Here is a 12,467-nt window from a genome sequence, read left to right on the forward strand (position 1 = left end):
TCATAGCATTGAAAATAGAATATTACAGAAGTAAATGTAATGGGGTTCTTTTCTTTTTTTACTTCCTCTCAGCCTGACGCACCCAATTAACCTGTTAAAGTCTAGAAAGAGCCATCTTCTTGTTCGTATCTGCTGATGGTTCTGCTTCTTGCTAGAGTGTTTTTGGTGCGGGAACACACTAGAAATCTTTTATCTCTTTCTAGAGGAAGTATTTAATACCATTTTTATGAGCATAAAATGTTATCTCTGTTTAAATATGCTTCAAGTTTCTAATCAAGTGGCTTGCTTTCCACCTTGGATTGTATGCTTTTATATGTTCTCTTTCAGGTATCTAATCTCTACATTTGTTTTTCATTTGCTGCAGTGATACCTGCCTGTACAAAACATTACTTCATTTTGTTTCTTTACTGAGGAACATTTTACACATCATTGCTATTCTTTCTGAGAAAAAATTACAAATAATTTTAAAAATGAGGGTTTGTCTAATGCTTCAAATGTACACACCAAGGTGTGTACATTTTGTTTATGTTTGTTGCCAAAAATATTAGTTGTAGAGCTCTTGTCACAAGTTTTTTGATGAACCTAGAAAAACCTGAAGAAATCCAGAAGCATTATGAACAGTTTACCACAAATTTGCACTTAGTTTTCCCCTTTTTAGCCTGACAAAACTGCAGAATATTTCTGATTGATTTTTTTTCCAGACCATGTTCAGATAGATTTGTTTGTGTTGAGTAATTTTTTAATCACTTGGACACGATACTACAAGCATATTACATTGCTTAAAGTTACCCTCATGCTTACCTAGAGGATTTCAGATGGTTACTTCAGTAAAAATGAAAAATGTTACGGCATTTGCTTGGGTTTTATCAGTCTGTCTCTTACAAGAATGATCTGTAAACTATGTCTAATAATAGCTGGTTTTCACCTTAAATAATCCAGTGATCCTTTTATCCTTTTGAATAGTTATTTGGCATGGGTAAACTGAATTGATCCACTCAGCCTTGCTTTGCAGTGACCTGTGAGCCTGTATTTCTGTAGAGACAAGTAGTTTTGCTCATGAAGGAGGGTATGGTTGAGACATCTAGCCTGAGATCTGTATTTATTATAAGAATAAAATTATATATGTGGTCCCTCATGAAGAAGAGTCAATGTCAAGTACTAAAAGGTGTGTGTGAGATACTTTGCAAACCATAATAACAGGACTAAGTAGACTACAAGGAGTGCTTATTTGATCGTCACTAGAAAGTCCACCCTAATGCAGGGTCTTGTCCCTGTGAGAAAGAGATGCGTAGAGGAAAATATAAGAACAGGAAAAGCTCTGGGTGTGTCTTGTTCTCTGTCCCCCTCTCACTTGAAAGTTCTTGGTGCTCTCCCAGCTGCTAGAAATCTGCATCTTCCTCTGCTGAAAATTAACAATAACATTGTGTGCAGTAGGATTCAGTGAAGTTTTCTTGCCTATTTTTCCCAAATATTTATGATTTCCTATTTTTATTTCTGCAGTCAAAAATGTAGAAACTGTGAAGAAAATAAATGTTCTCTTGAACCAAGGTAAGAATATCAATGTGTGTAAATCATGCTGAAATTTTGACACCTTTAGCTTTGCCTTTTTCCTGTGCTGCACTGATTTCCTCCAGAAGAAATGGAAGCTAACACTTTAAGCTTTAATTCAAACTACTCGATCATATTGGAACACGAATCTGTACATGAAGCTGAGTTACAGGCAAAGCTCTGCAACCATGTTCTTTCTTCATGTGAGATCTTGTGCAAATGGTTTTCATCTTTGTTGCATGTGTAGCATGCATTTAAAAGCCATAACTGGAGTGGGGCTTACTCTGAAGTTGCCACCAATTTCCGGCACATAAGAGCCCTAAATGTATTAGATTTTGTGCCAATAGTAGGTACTGGGAATACTCATTAGTATTTTGAAAATTGCTTGGATAAATTTGGTTCTCTTCTGGTGAGAATAAAATCGCTTCAGGGAAAAGTAAAAAAAAAAAAAAAAAAATTCCTGGCATAGAATGTGGTTCATTCATGCAAAGAAGCACAGCAGCTGCAAACAGAAATAATTCAGAATTTGTTGAGTTTCCACGGGTTTAAGTACCTTTTTCATCAGGAGCTAATGGCAGTTTGCTTTCTTCTGGATTTTTTATTTCGGATCATGTCAATGTATGTATTACAGTAATGATTATTAATGATATGAGTCTTATCTCCCGTGCTGTCAGTATGATGACATTTTTCTCATCTGCCTTTTATGGGTTAAATTGCCAGTTCAACCTTTAATTGTACATTAAAATTTTTTGAGAAATCAGAGGAAAAACTATTTTCTACCACTGCACACAAATATTAAAACCTTAGGCATTGTGAGCCATTGTACTCTTGGCTGCTTGCTCAAACACCCTACTCATCAGAGCTCTGCAGATTTCTGATGTTTGCTGTCAGCCAGCAAACACACAGAAGGCCTGTGAATGGCATCACTCATCAAATTACAGCATCTCCACAAACAAGTAGATAAAAAAGATGTTTCTCCTGCCATTGCCTTAATACCGTACTGCATATAAATAAAAACCCTAATTTTATTGTCTTGCTGGTTTAAAATAAAAACCCCACAGGAGTTTTTTCCGTTAGAGTTCAGTGGTATAGCAGTACACTGAATTATTTAGCTGCTCGGAATGTTTTTAAACTCCCTTTCCTTGAAAATACCAACATTGTTAAACTTGGGGTGGGGGGGGATGAGGATTTGATACAGTATAACCAACATATTTATTATTGTAATGTGGCATAGTTAGCTTGTCCAGCTAATATCTGTAAAATATTCTGAGTTCTCACTAACAGCCTTCATTTGAGAATTTCAAAATTGTCATTCAAAATTTAAAAAAAACAAACAAACAAAAAAAAAACCCACAAAAAACCCCCAGAAATGTTATAGAAAACTTCTGCATCTCTTAAAAGATACCTCAAATATTCTGTTTCACAGAGGAAAGTGTCAGTTACAGCAGCTCTACAATTTACAGCAGAATTGTGTATAGTGGATTAGCAGGGTAACTAATTCTGTATATAACTGCCACTGTGTTATCTGAACTGGAGTTTAAAGAGGCAGCATTGACCTTTATTGGAGAATGTGACTGTCTTGTGCCTGTGACACTTGGCCAAAAAGAGGGCTGTTTTAGAGATGTACTTTAAGGGGTGTCATTGCCTTACTGTTATTTTAGGGGCTTTGGCAAAGAAAAAGAGGTTTTGCTTAGAAAGGCTAAAAAACCACACATGAAACAGAACGGCATGCTTCTTCTGTAAGCAGACCAGTTAATCAGAAATCTAAATGATACTCCACTTGATGGTGACTTCTGTGAAGGGGATTACTATGTGTGTATATTTCCAAAGATCCCTTATTTCTAAAGGTTTCTGGCTCTGATGGCCATTTTGACTGATTTCTGGCTCCCACCTCCTGCACACCACTCCCCAAGTTTTGCTTTGAATTCTGTGAGCAGCATTCCTTGAGGAGGCTGAAGGAGGTGACGGTACAAGGTCTTCATATCTCCTTCCTTGCTCTTCCCTTTGCTTTGGGGAAGAGGAGGGAGAGCTTTGGGCCCCTGTGCTAGGCAGAAGCAGATGCAGATCCTGGTGCCTGCTGCTGCTCTGAGCCCCTGCGGGAAGGGCCCCGGATTGGACAAGGGAAGAGGGGGAGGATAGAGCTGGAGAAGGTGGGGGGAGTTGTGTAGATGTGCATTAGTGGACAGGCTTGTAACTCTAACTTGTGACTGCTCTCAGTGTGGGGCTTGCAAGGCTGCAAAATGCCTTGCCAGCATCTTTTTTTCTGCTGTATTTTTTACTCTTTTTCCCTCGGGAAAAATAATTTGTAAAAGGCAAACAGGACTTGAACACTGGGCAGTCAAAAAGATGGAGATGCTAGCGTGACTGATGTTTTCTTTGAGAAAGCTGGCAAATTTCAGCTCTTACCAAGAGTAATTATTTTTCTCTGTAGTTTCTCTGTTTGAGCCTTAGGATTTTGTTGCAGCAGGTATTCAGCCTCACCACAGAGCTACTGCTGCCATAGTTACTGGAAGCTGCATTATGCTGTAGCAGCCGCCAGCCTCTGCATCAGCAGCAGAAGTGTTTGGGGAAGAGGGGAGGAGAATTGCACAATAGGATCCCAGAGAGCTGACAACAAAACCGGCTGGAAAAAATGTGGATTTACAGATGGTTCATTTAGCGTGCAACGTGCAAACTTTGGAGAGAAAAATGGGGTGGAAAAGCAATCCGGCAGAATCGGTATAATATGAATTTGTGGTTCCCTTCAGTAATTTGTGATTCTCTTTAGTTTAAGGTTGGTGTCTTTTTGTTGTCGTTTTACTTGCAGTTTTTAATGGTTTACTTGGAGGAGGGGGTAACTGTTGACACTTCTTGCTGCATTTGGTACGCCCAGAAATCTGCATGCTTTTATGAAATTCTCTGCAGAATTGCTTTTTTGTATATGCTGTATGCTAGAGAATGCTGGTCCTGTGAAACCAAGGCTTCATGTGTGTCTTGATACCTACAGAAATGAAGCTGTTTCTCTTATGCTTGTGCTGAGGTTATTTTATTTCCTGCTAGAATTGTACTGAGTGGAGATTGCTTGTGTGGAAAAGCAGGAATGTGAGCAACAGCACGCTGTGCTTTCTTGCTGTATCTCATAGAATTCCAGTGTTTCATGTCTAAATTTAACAGTACATCTGATTTAAGATGTTTTAGACAAAAAAATTAGTGATCTCTCCTACTTATTACAAAATTTGGCTAAATTCCTATGTTAATTGGATTGATACTTGTTTCAAGTTTAGTCATTCAAACATATATTACACAAACTGATTGTTCTCTGAATTGCTTTTTAGGTGATTCAGCTATGAAGTGTGTGTGAATCTGTTATTTTCTTTCTGGGCCATTGTCGTGTCATTTTTTAGTTTAGTTTATCATGTTATTTCCACAAACAAGTGTGCTGACATGACATGGCATCTTCAAAGGCAGAGAGGGAGCATTTTGACTTCATATTCTTGGTTTCAGCAGCTTCTTTGAGAGACAGATCTGTATCCCAAACTAGCCAGTCATTCTGCTCTCACCATCAGTATTACACAGCCAGAGGGAAACCATCCTCTTGCATTCGTGTATTATGTAAGTGGCTCTGCATGGATGTTCATTATCTTCTTGTTCCACTTCAGAAAACTGTCTGTAAGAAGCAGCTTCGTAAAAAGGTGTTTAATGTTCAGTCTCTATATTCAGATCTGGCTTTACTGCTCTGCCTGATTTTTGCTTTGTACTACTAAAAATTAGGAAATGAAGCAGAGATACTGAAATAACCGCAGAACTGTAATTTGTACATATACCTGGAAAACCAGTATTTTATTACAGAGACTTTAACGTTGCAGAGGGAGAATTGTACCAACTAGCTACATCACCTGAACAAAAGCAGAAAGAATACTGCAGTGATTGCTGTGCTCTGCTAGTTTTTCCAAGGTTTGAAGTGGAGTATGGCTGTTCCTCTGTACTGTGCCTTTCTGGGGTGTAGTCATAATATGGAGCTGTGATTAATACCATCAGTTTGGCCTGCCTCGTGTTCAGCTCTGTGTGCAAACACACACAGCTCTTGGAAAGGATCTCACAGTTTTGTGTTAGTTCAGCAAAAAGCCATTAGAACACACGTGAGGGAATATGCTAGTGCTGCTGAGAGCAAACAGCCACGTGCATTGCTTGTATTGCTTATTCTCTCACCCTTTTATAATGGGGGGTGGTTTCAGCAAGGTTGGAAAGTATAGGAAAACCTTGTGACCTTCCCACAGCTGTAAACAGATGTTACCTAACCACCCCTGCGAGCATCGTTAGGTCTTTGGATCGAAATGCAACGCTGAGTTGTTTCATTTACTTAAGTGTTCTGGGTTTCGGTTTGTCAACAGTTTGAACTCTGATAAGTCAATTTTATGGGAAGATTGGCTAAAAGCTCAAAGTCATGGTTAGGAAGAATGAGAGACATTTTATCAGAGGAATTTTGTCTAGTTTCAGTAAACAGTTGCAGAACAAGAATTCTTTCTCTGCTGTTTTAGGATCATGCTTCTTTTCAGCCTGCTGGCAGTTATTTACTCAGTTTCCTCAGTCTCGTGCAGAATGATGCTAATAATGATAAATTAATAGAAATCAGATCTTCTGATATTTGTCTTTCTGATGTTTGATAATGCTAATGGATCCCCTTCACTTCTCTTTGATTAATCTACTTTGCTTCTTTCGCATGTCTCAGACTAAGCAACTTGCCCAAGGTCATGTGAGACCAGTGACAAGTTTAGATTCATATTTTTCAACTTTAACACCATCATAAGAGTCAGAGCTTTTGTATGCCTGTTAGTAGAACAGGTCAAAGACTATCTGGTCACCAGGCTCTGCAGAGAGGCTGTTAGGATTGTTGCGTAGGCATCCAGAGGCACTCCTTGTCCTGAAGACCTTGCAGGCCAAGAATAGGAAAGCACAGAGGTCATGTAACTGCTCCAAAATCAGAAGTTTTTTGTCCCAAATCAGTACTTTAACCTGGAGATTGTATGGCTGCTCCATTAGAAAATATGGAGGACATCCTCAAAGCTGCATTTAGGGCAAGCCTGCCTGAGAGTTCCCATTGAAACCATAGGAGCTTTTTCTAAATGAGATACTTCAGATTTAATACTATGTTTGCAAAGTGGTTCTTCCTCAGTGAACCAGTCTCTCTGTAAGCTCTCAGTTTGTTCCCCCGTGGTTGGTGGTGTTACAAATACCTGAACAATTGGAGATTTGTAATTGCCATAGGAGCGTTTCAGTGCTGCAGTGAAGTGTCAATTCAAACCTGCTTCAGCTGAATGAGAAATGAGGCATCCCACTTCTATTTCCTTGGGGATCAATTAAAGTTTATCTAAGAGGGAAAAAAATTACAAATCACAGGGTACTGGCATCTTTGTAGTTGAGCCAAGGACAAATAGATCTTGGGCCTGCGTAGTCTTGTAATTTGTTTGTGTGGGTGACAGATAGACACAAACCACATAGCAGATGGCAGCAGGAAAGTTTGTACTGTGTTTGCACCATGACAGACAACTGAACAGAAGATATTCTCTTTCAATTATTCTCAGCATTACATTTACATGAACATTAAAACGGAACAGAATTCTGGTTTTATCATGTGACCAAGATTCATAGTAATATTGTAAATTATTGGAAATCTTAACGCTTTTATGTACTGAGGCTTTCTTACTACTTCTTATGAAGTGAAATGTGTGTACTCCAGGAGATTTTGGCTGCTTAATTATTTCATCTGTTCTGTCTGCTAAACTATCACACAAAATCAAGTTTTTTGCTGTAGAAATGGTTGCTTTGAACACATGCTTACAGTTCTAAATCAAGATAATAAAATATTTCTGTGCAGCAAAGGTCAAACACTCTTTTCATCCAGATGACCTTGTGTTGGTAGTGATTTTACAAACTGCATGACATTTCTAAAGATTCCTTTTGAAATTATATTTTTGGAGGTTTTTTGGCTTTCAGGGACTCTTTGGAGTTTCAGTGTCTTTGATTGCTTTAGAAGTATAATAAATACATTATTTACTGTCTTAGTAAAATATAACTAAAACAGTTTTTCAAGACTCAAAGGTTTAATTTTCTGAGGTTATATATAATAATGTAGTGTTTAGCAGGCAAAGATCATATATCACCTTTAGATATAATCTAACTTTAATGTTAAAAATTTCTTGATGATAGCACGTGGAGAGGTAGAATACATATTCCTTTCAGAGGGCTAAGGTTATTTTATAACGCATTATGGTAAGAATAGATACTATTTTGATTGTTGTTCTTTGTGTGTAAAATTTTGGCACACAGCCAGCATCCTGACATCTTGGAGGAGATTGTAAAGCAGATTTTCACAGGCTAGTCACTTTTTTGATCCCAATTCTGCTCCAAATATAGAAGCAGTAACCCAATATAGTTCTTGCATCCAACAGAGATTTGGGTGATCAAGGTCTTTCCTTGGCACTGCCAGAGACTGTCAGTGTAATCCTGGCAATGCCTGTAAACATTTCTGGGTTGGAGTTTTTGGTCTGAAAGCGAAGAATGTTGGTCATTTCTATAAAGCACTTTGAAGTACTTAGATGACAAGTATCTTACATAATGGTTATAAAATTTTATAACTTAGAAACAACCCCCTCCCCAGTTTCATTTATGGAAGACTACAGCAAAATGAAAAGTGACAATATTTTTTAAAATTCTTTTTGCTATTATCCTTCTGACAATGGAATTACCTGTGTCACTGCTAGAGCTTTCATGTTTTCTGGCATTTATGACACTTAGAGAGTTGCATATACTCAGCTACGAGTTTTTGTCATGATGCACCCTTATTGAACAAAGCAACATCTTGAACGATGTCTATCTTTCTTTAGGATGACTTGTTTTATTACAAATAATATTTGTTTCTGGTTTAAATTTACTGTCAACATTTCTAACAGCAGAGAAATAGATGCTGTGCATGAAGAGTACAAGCAGAAACTGAGAGACCAGGAAGCTTTCCACAGAAAACAAATTCAACGACAGCAGCTCTATGTTGAGGACTTAAAGCAGCAGATTCTGAGAGGACAGATAAAAGCAGAGCGGGAACTAGAAAATGACCAAGCACTCATCAACCAGCAAATCCAAGAAAGTGGGTACCTGCCTCTTCCCCTGCTTCAGTTCCCTTCCATTACTGCATACTTTCATCCTCTCAGCGTTTTTTGTCCTAGTGATGCTTTTTTTTTAATGAGTGGAACTTTTATTATGGCTAATTACTGGATTTCTCCTACAATTGCCTTTCCCTTGAGAACAGTTACTGAGCTTTGATTAAGAGAGCTAAAGGGCCTCCTTCGCAGTGCTCCAGCAGCACTGTTTAATTAGCACTGCAGGTCATTGCTGGGAGGGACAGCACCAGCTACTCCCTTGTGGCTCTGAGCCTCTCCTCTCTGGGCTGATCCCAATCCTGCCTCCCTACAGCGATGCTCCTGGTGTTCTCTAGTTTGTCTTCTAGGGAATGATTTGATCTAGGATTCTTGATAAGCAAAGGGAGCCTATACAAGGTGTCATTCCCGCCTGGCACAATCTGCTGTTTGATCCTGGAAGATTGGCAGTGCCTCGGACCAAAACTTACGTAGTCAGCTATCTTCTAATTATGCCAGCCACAATGAAGAGATTAAAAGGAAATTGTTTTGATGGGATGTAGCAGAAGAATACATAGATAGCATAAAAAAGTAGGAGAGTTTCCCCAAAACATCTTTATTTTGTGGCTTTGTAGACTTGTTTTCTCTTTCCCTCTAGTTCTGCTGTTTTCACTGTGTTCACACAAAGCTTAGCCAGGGAGGTAGTTTTTGCCAGCCAAAAACAATTCTTTACTTGGAAAACCACCAACGTTCTTCACCTTTTCTGTGCCCTCTGTGGCTCAGCTCCTGACAGAGGCAAGTTTGCGAGCAGAGATTAATTAGCATCTTAAGCTTGCAGCTCTCTTGCAGGGAAACTGATCTGCCAAATATTCTGCTTGCTAAAGAGAACACGTCTGGAAACAAAGTTGAGAGAAAAAGCTTTGTATGTGAAAACTAAAAATGTTATTAAGAAAAATTAACCAACATAATGACAAAAAAATGCTTTCCTTTTATCCATGGAGTAACCATAGGGCTGGAATTCCTCCCTCTGCATGTGCGCTATGCAGAGCTGCCAAGATAAGCAGGACAGGAGACTCATTGTGGTGGGGATCACTAATGAAGTATGGTTTAACAAGATCAATGTTCATCAAGCGATACCTACAATTTCTCTGCACTAATGATTTCTTGCATTAGGGAAACTTCCAGAGCCCCAGATTCCTCTCTGGCAGCTCAGCTGTGCAGAGCTGTAGGTAGCCCTCATTCATCACATCAGACTTAAATACCTCTTAATTTCTGCATCCCTGAATAAGCAATGAAACATCACTTATTTAGTAAAGGACTGCACATTGAAAGTAAGCTCATCCAGAAGAAAAAAAAAAATGCTGCTAGTAAGACAAAAGTGCTTTGGGAAAGTTTCATTTTTTGAGAAATGCTCCACTTGTAAAGGAACCTGGCCTGAGATTTTTACATTGCTTGTTCAGCAATGGATTTTTTTGTTTGTTTGTTTGCTTTGAGAACTGAATATGTATATTTTTATAGCAGCATAAGAAATGCGCTTCATTAAGAGAAAATGTTCAAGCCATCAGATGCAACCTAATCATGGTGATCTCGATACTCCCTTCTTTTGTTACTGTTCATCATAACTAGATTGAAGCTGGTGTGCTCTGAAAAACCTCTAAGCACATCCATCCCTTGCATGGAATAAAAGTAGTCTTGCATCCAGGGTTTAAAACAAATCAGCCTGGTTCTGTTCTCTACTGCATCCTCACTGCAAAGACCAGGTCCTGAGTATTTAGGGAAGACTAACTGTGTAAGCAGAGTGTGTATGAACATATTTGGCATTTATGAACTGCAGGGGTCATTAACAGAAGCAGAGAAACTAATTCTTTTGTGAAGCAGAGTGGTAATTCTGTGAAAAATAGACATTGACTATACTAGGTGGTATGAGCTTGTGTTTTTTGAATTGTCATAATAGCTGAAGGTTGTGCTGGCTTCACCTGAATCTTTGTCTCGACAGTCTCTGTTTTATTTCATGCACATTTACCTAGTTGATCTTTAAGATCCAAGCTATTGGACCTTTTACAACCTAAGCCATTTCATGGTTCTGTAATTTTATGACTACATGCGGAGATACGTGGGTTCCCATCAGGCTGTTTTGGCAAGTGCTCTTTGGGGCAGCCATAGTTACCAGAAATAGCAAATTTGTGGTTGCTGCTCTACCTCAGCCAGGTGCCACACGGGAATTGTTTTGCTTGGAAAGTTTTCATCTGATGCATTTAGAAAGGCTATCAGAAGGCTCTGGCAGGTACTCATATGATGACATCCTTGTAGCCTTGTCTGTAACTCACTTGGAAGCTGCATTCCCATCCACATCACTGGTGGCTGTCAGTTGCCCTGCAAATGAGGCCCATCCACAGTGGGGCACAGGGAGGTCCAGCCTCCAGGCTTGCTGAACTTGCCACCAACAGTGAGCGCAAAATTTGCCATTTCCTGTGCTAAACAAAGTCCATTAGTATGACTCTGGGCTCCCTTATTTCCCATTTCCAGCACGCCAAGGTAAGCGAGAAAAAATACTTTGCAGGTGTGGGGTTTTTGTTTTTTTTTTTTCCATTTAGACAAGTTAAAGAGGAAAGGATAGGAATAAAAGGCACAAAGACGTTTGGTTTACAAACATTTGTGCAACTTCATCCTCTTGTTCCCTTGTTAACTCTGCTCCCAGTGCTCATAAAATCTTTAACACACAAAGTTTAACATGTGACTTCAGAATAATTAAAGTGGAAGTAGTAGCATATTTCACAGAAAAAAGCTAATGCTTCTCTACTGTGAATACGTACCCTGTGTCTGAAAAGTTCACAGAATTGAACTCAGATCTTTTCATGCTTCCACTGTATTTTAACAAAATTGAGGTGATATTTGAGTATAATCTTTGAGAAATTGACATCCATTCTACTTTTTTCTTACAAAAACGGTCTCATCCACCAGTCTCCTTAGCTTTATTGGCCAAGCCCCTGCTTATATTCTGCAGTTGCTACCTGAGTCCTTAATCCAATTAAGAGGCTTTTAGTTATCAATGAAGTAGAGCAACAGTACATTTTTCTTTAAATAGTTTATCGAGTCCTTACTCTACATGCATAGAAATTCTGTTCTCAAACGACCTCTAAAGGCTGATTAAATTAAGAGACAGGATAGTAACAAATAATGTTTTTCCTATGATTTTTACTTTCTTTCCATCACTGTTTTGTTTACAGACCAGCAGTGGCTCATAAAGGAGAATAAACGTCTGGCTGCTCTTCAGCAAGAGCAGAGGGAGTTTGCAGTGCAAACAGAGCCTACCCTGTGTGCAGAGGCTGAGGCACAGAGTACCACTGGGCTGGAAACCTGCCTTTCCCTGCTACAGCAGAACAAGAAGAGACTGGTGCAGCTGGAGCTCTTGCAAAGATACTCCTTAAAAAAGGCCGAAAGAAACATAAGACGGAAAAAGGTCAAGTTCCGGCTGGAAAGGATAGTCAAGAAGCAGAAGTTACTGGAAGCCAAGCAAAACCTAGAGCAGCTGGAAGCTGGCTGCTGGCTCAGTGAAGAGTGTGTCAAACAACCCCAAGTCCTAAGCGATAATATTGCTGCGCGGTCCTCTTTGGATCACCACTTGCAAAAGAGACAGAAATCGTTTGGTTTGAGTTCCTTACATTTGTTCTGCAACCCGTACCTGCCCCAGGTACCCAGGTAAGTTAACATCTGCCAAATCCTCTGCACTTTCAAAAGTAATGTAAATTCAAGGTATTTTTGGTGGCCACCTATAATCCTGAATGCCTTTCAAATGTATAGAAAAAAATC

The 12,467-nt window shown here is 39.1% G+C and overlaps 1 protein-coding gene across 7 annotated transcripts in view; it reads left to right on the top strand.

Moving 5' to 3' along the window:
• Window positions 1-12,467, top strand: part of STARD9 (StAR related lipid transfer domain containing 9) — a 97,985-nt gene that overhangs the window by 63,850 nt on the left and 21,668 nt on the right. For 6 of the 7 annotated variants that reach the window (XR_009207920.1, XR_005701289.2, XM_040066790.2 and 3 more), the window contains exons 21-23: window positions 1,501-1,548; window positions 8,478-8,668; window positions 11,885-12,356. Coding sequence is in view for 5 of the 7 variants with exons in the window: in XM_040066790.2 (XP_039922724.1) it covers window positions 1,501-1,548; window positions 8,478-8,668; window positions 11,885-12,356 (711 nt within the window). In the remaining 2 variants the exon portion in view is untranslated. The remainder of the gene's footprint in view (window positions 1-1,500; window positions 1,549-8,477; window positions 8,669-11,884; window positions 12,357-12,467) is intronic. The other variant, XM_058420905.1, reaches the window with a different exon arrangement.

The sequence above is a fragment of the Hirundo rustica genome, chromosome 6 (genome assembly GCF_015227805.2).
Source record: "Hirundo rustica isolate bHirRus1 chromosome 6, bHirRus1.pri.v3, whole genome shotgun sequence".
In the NCBI taxonomy this organism is placed as follows: Eukaryota; Metazoa; Chordata; class Aves; order Passeriformes; family Hirundinidae; genus Hirundo; species Hirundo rustica.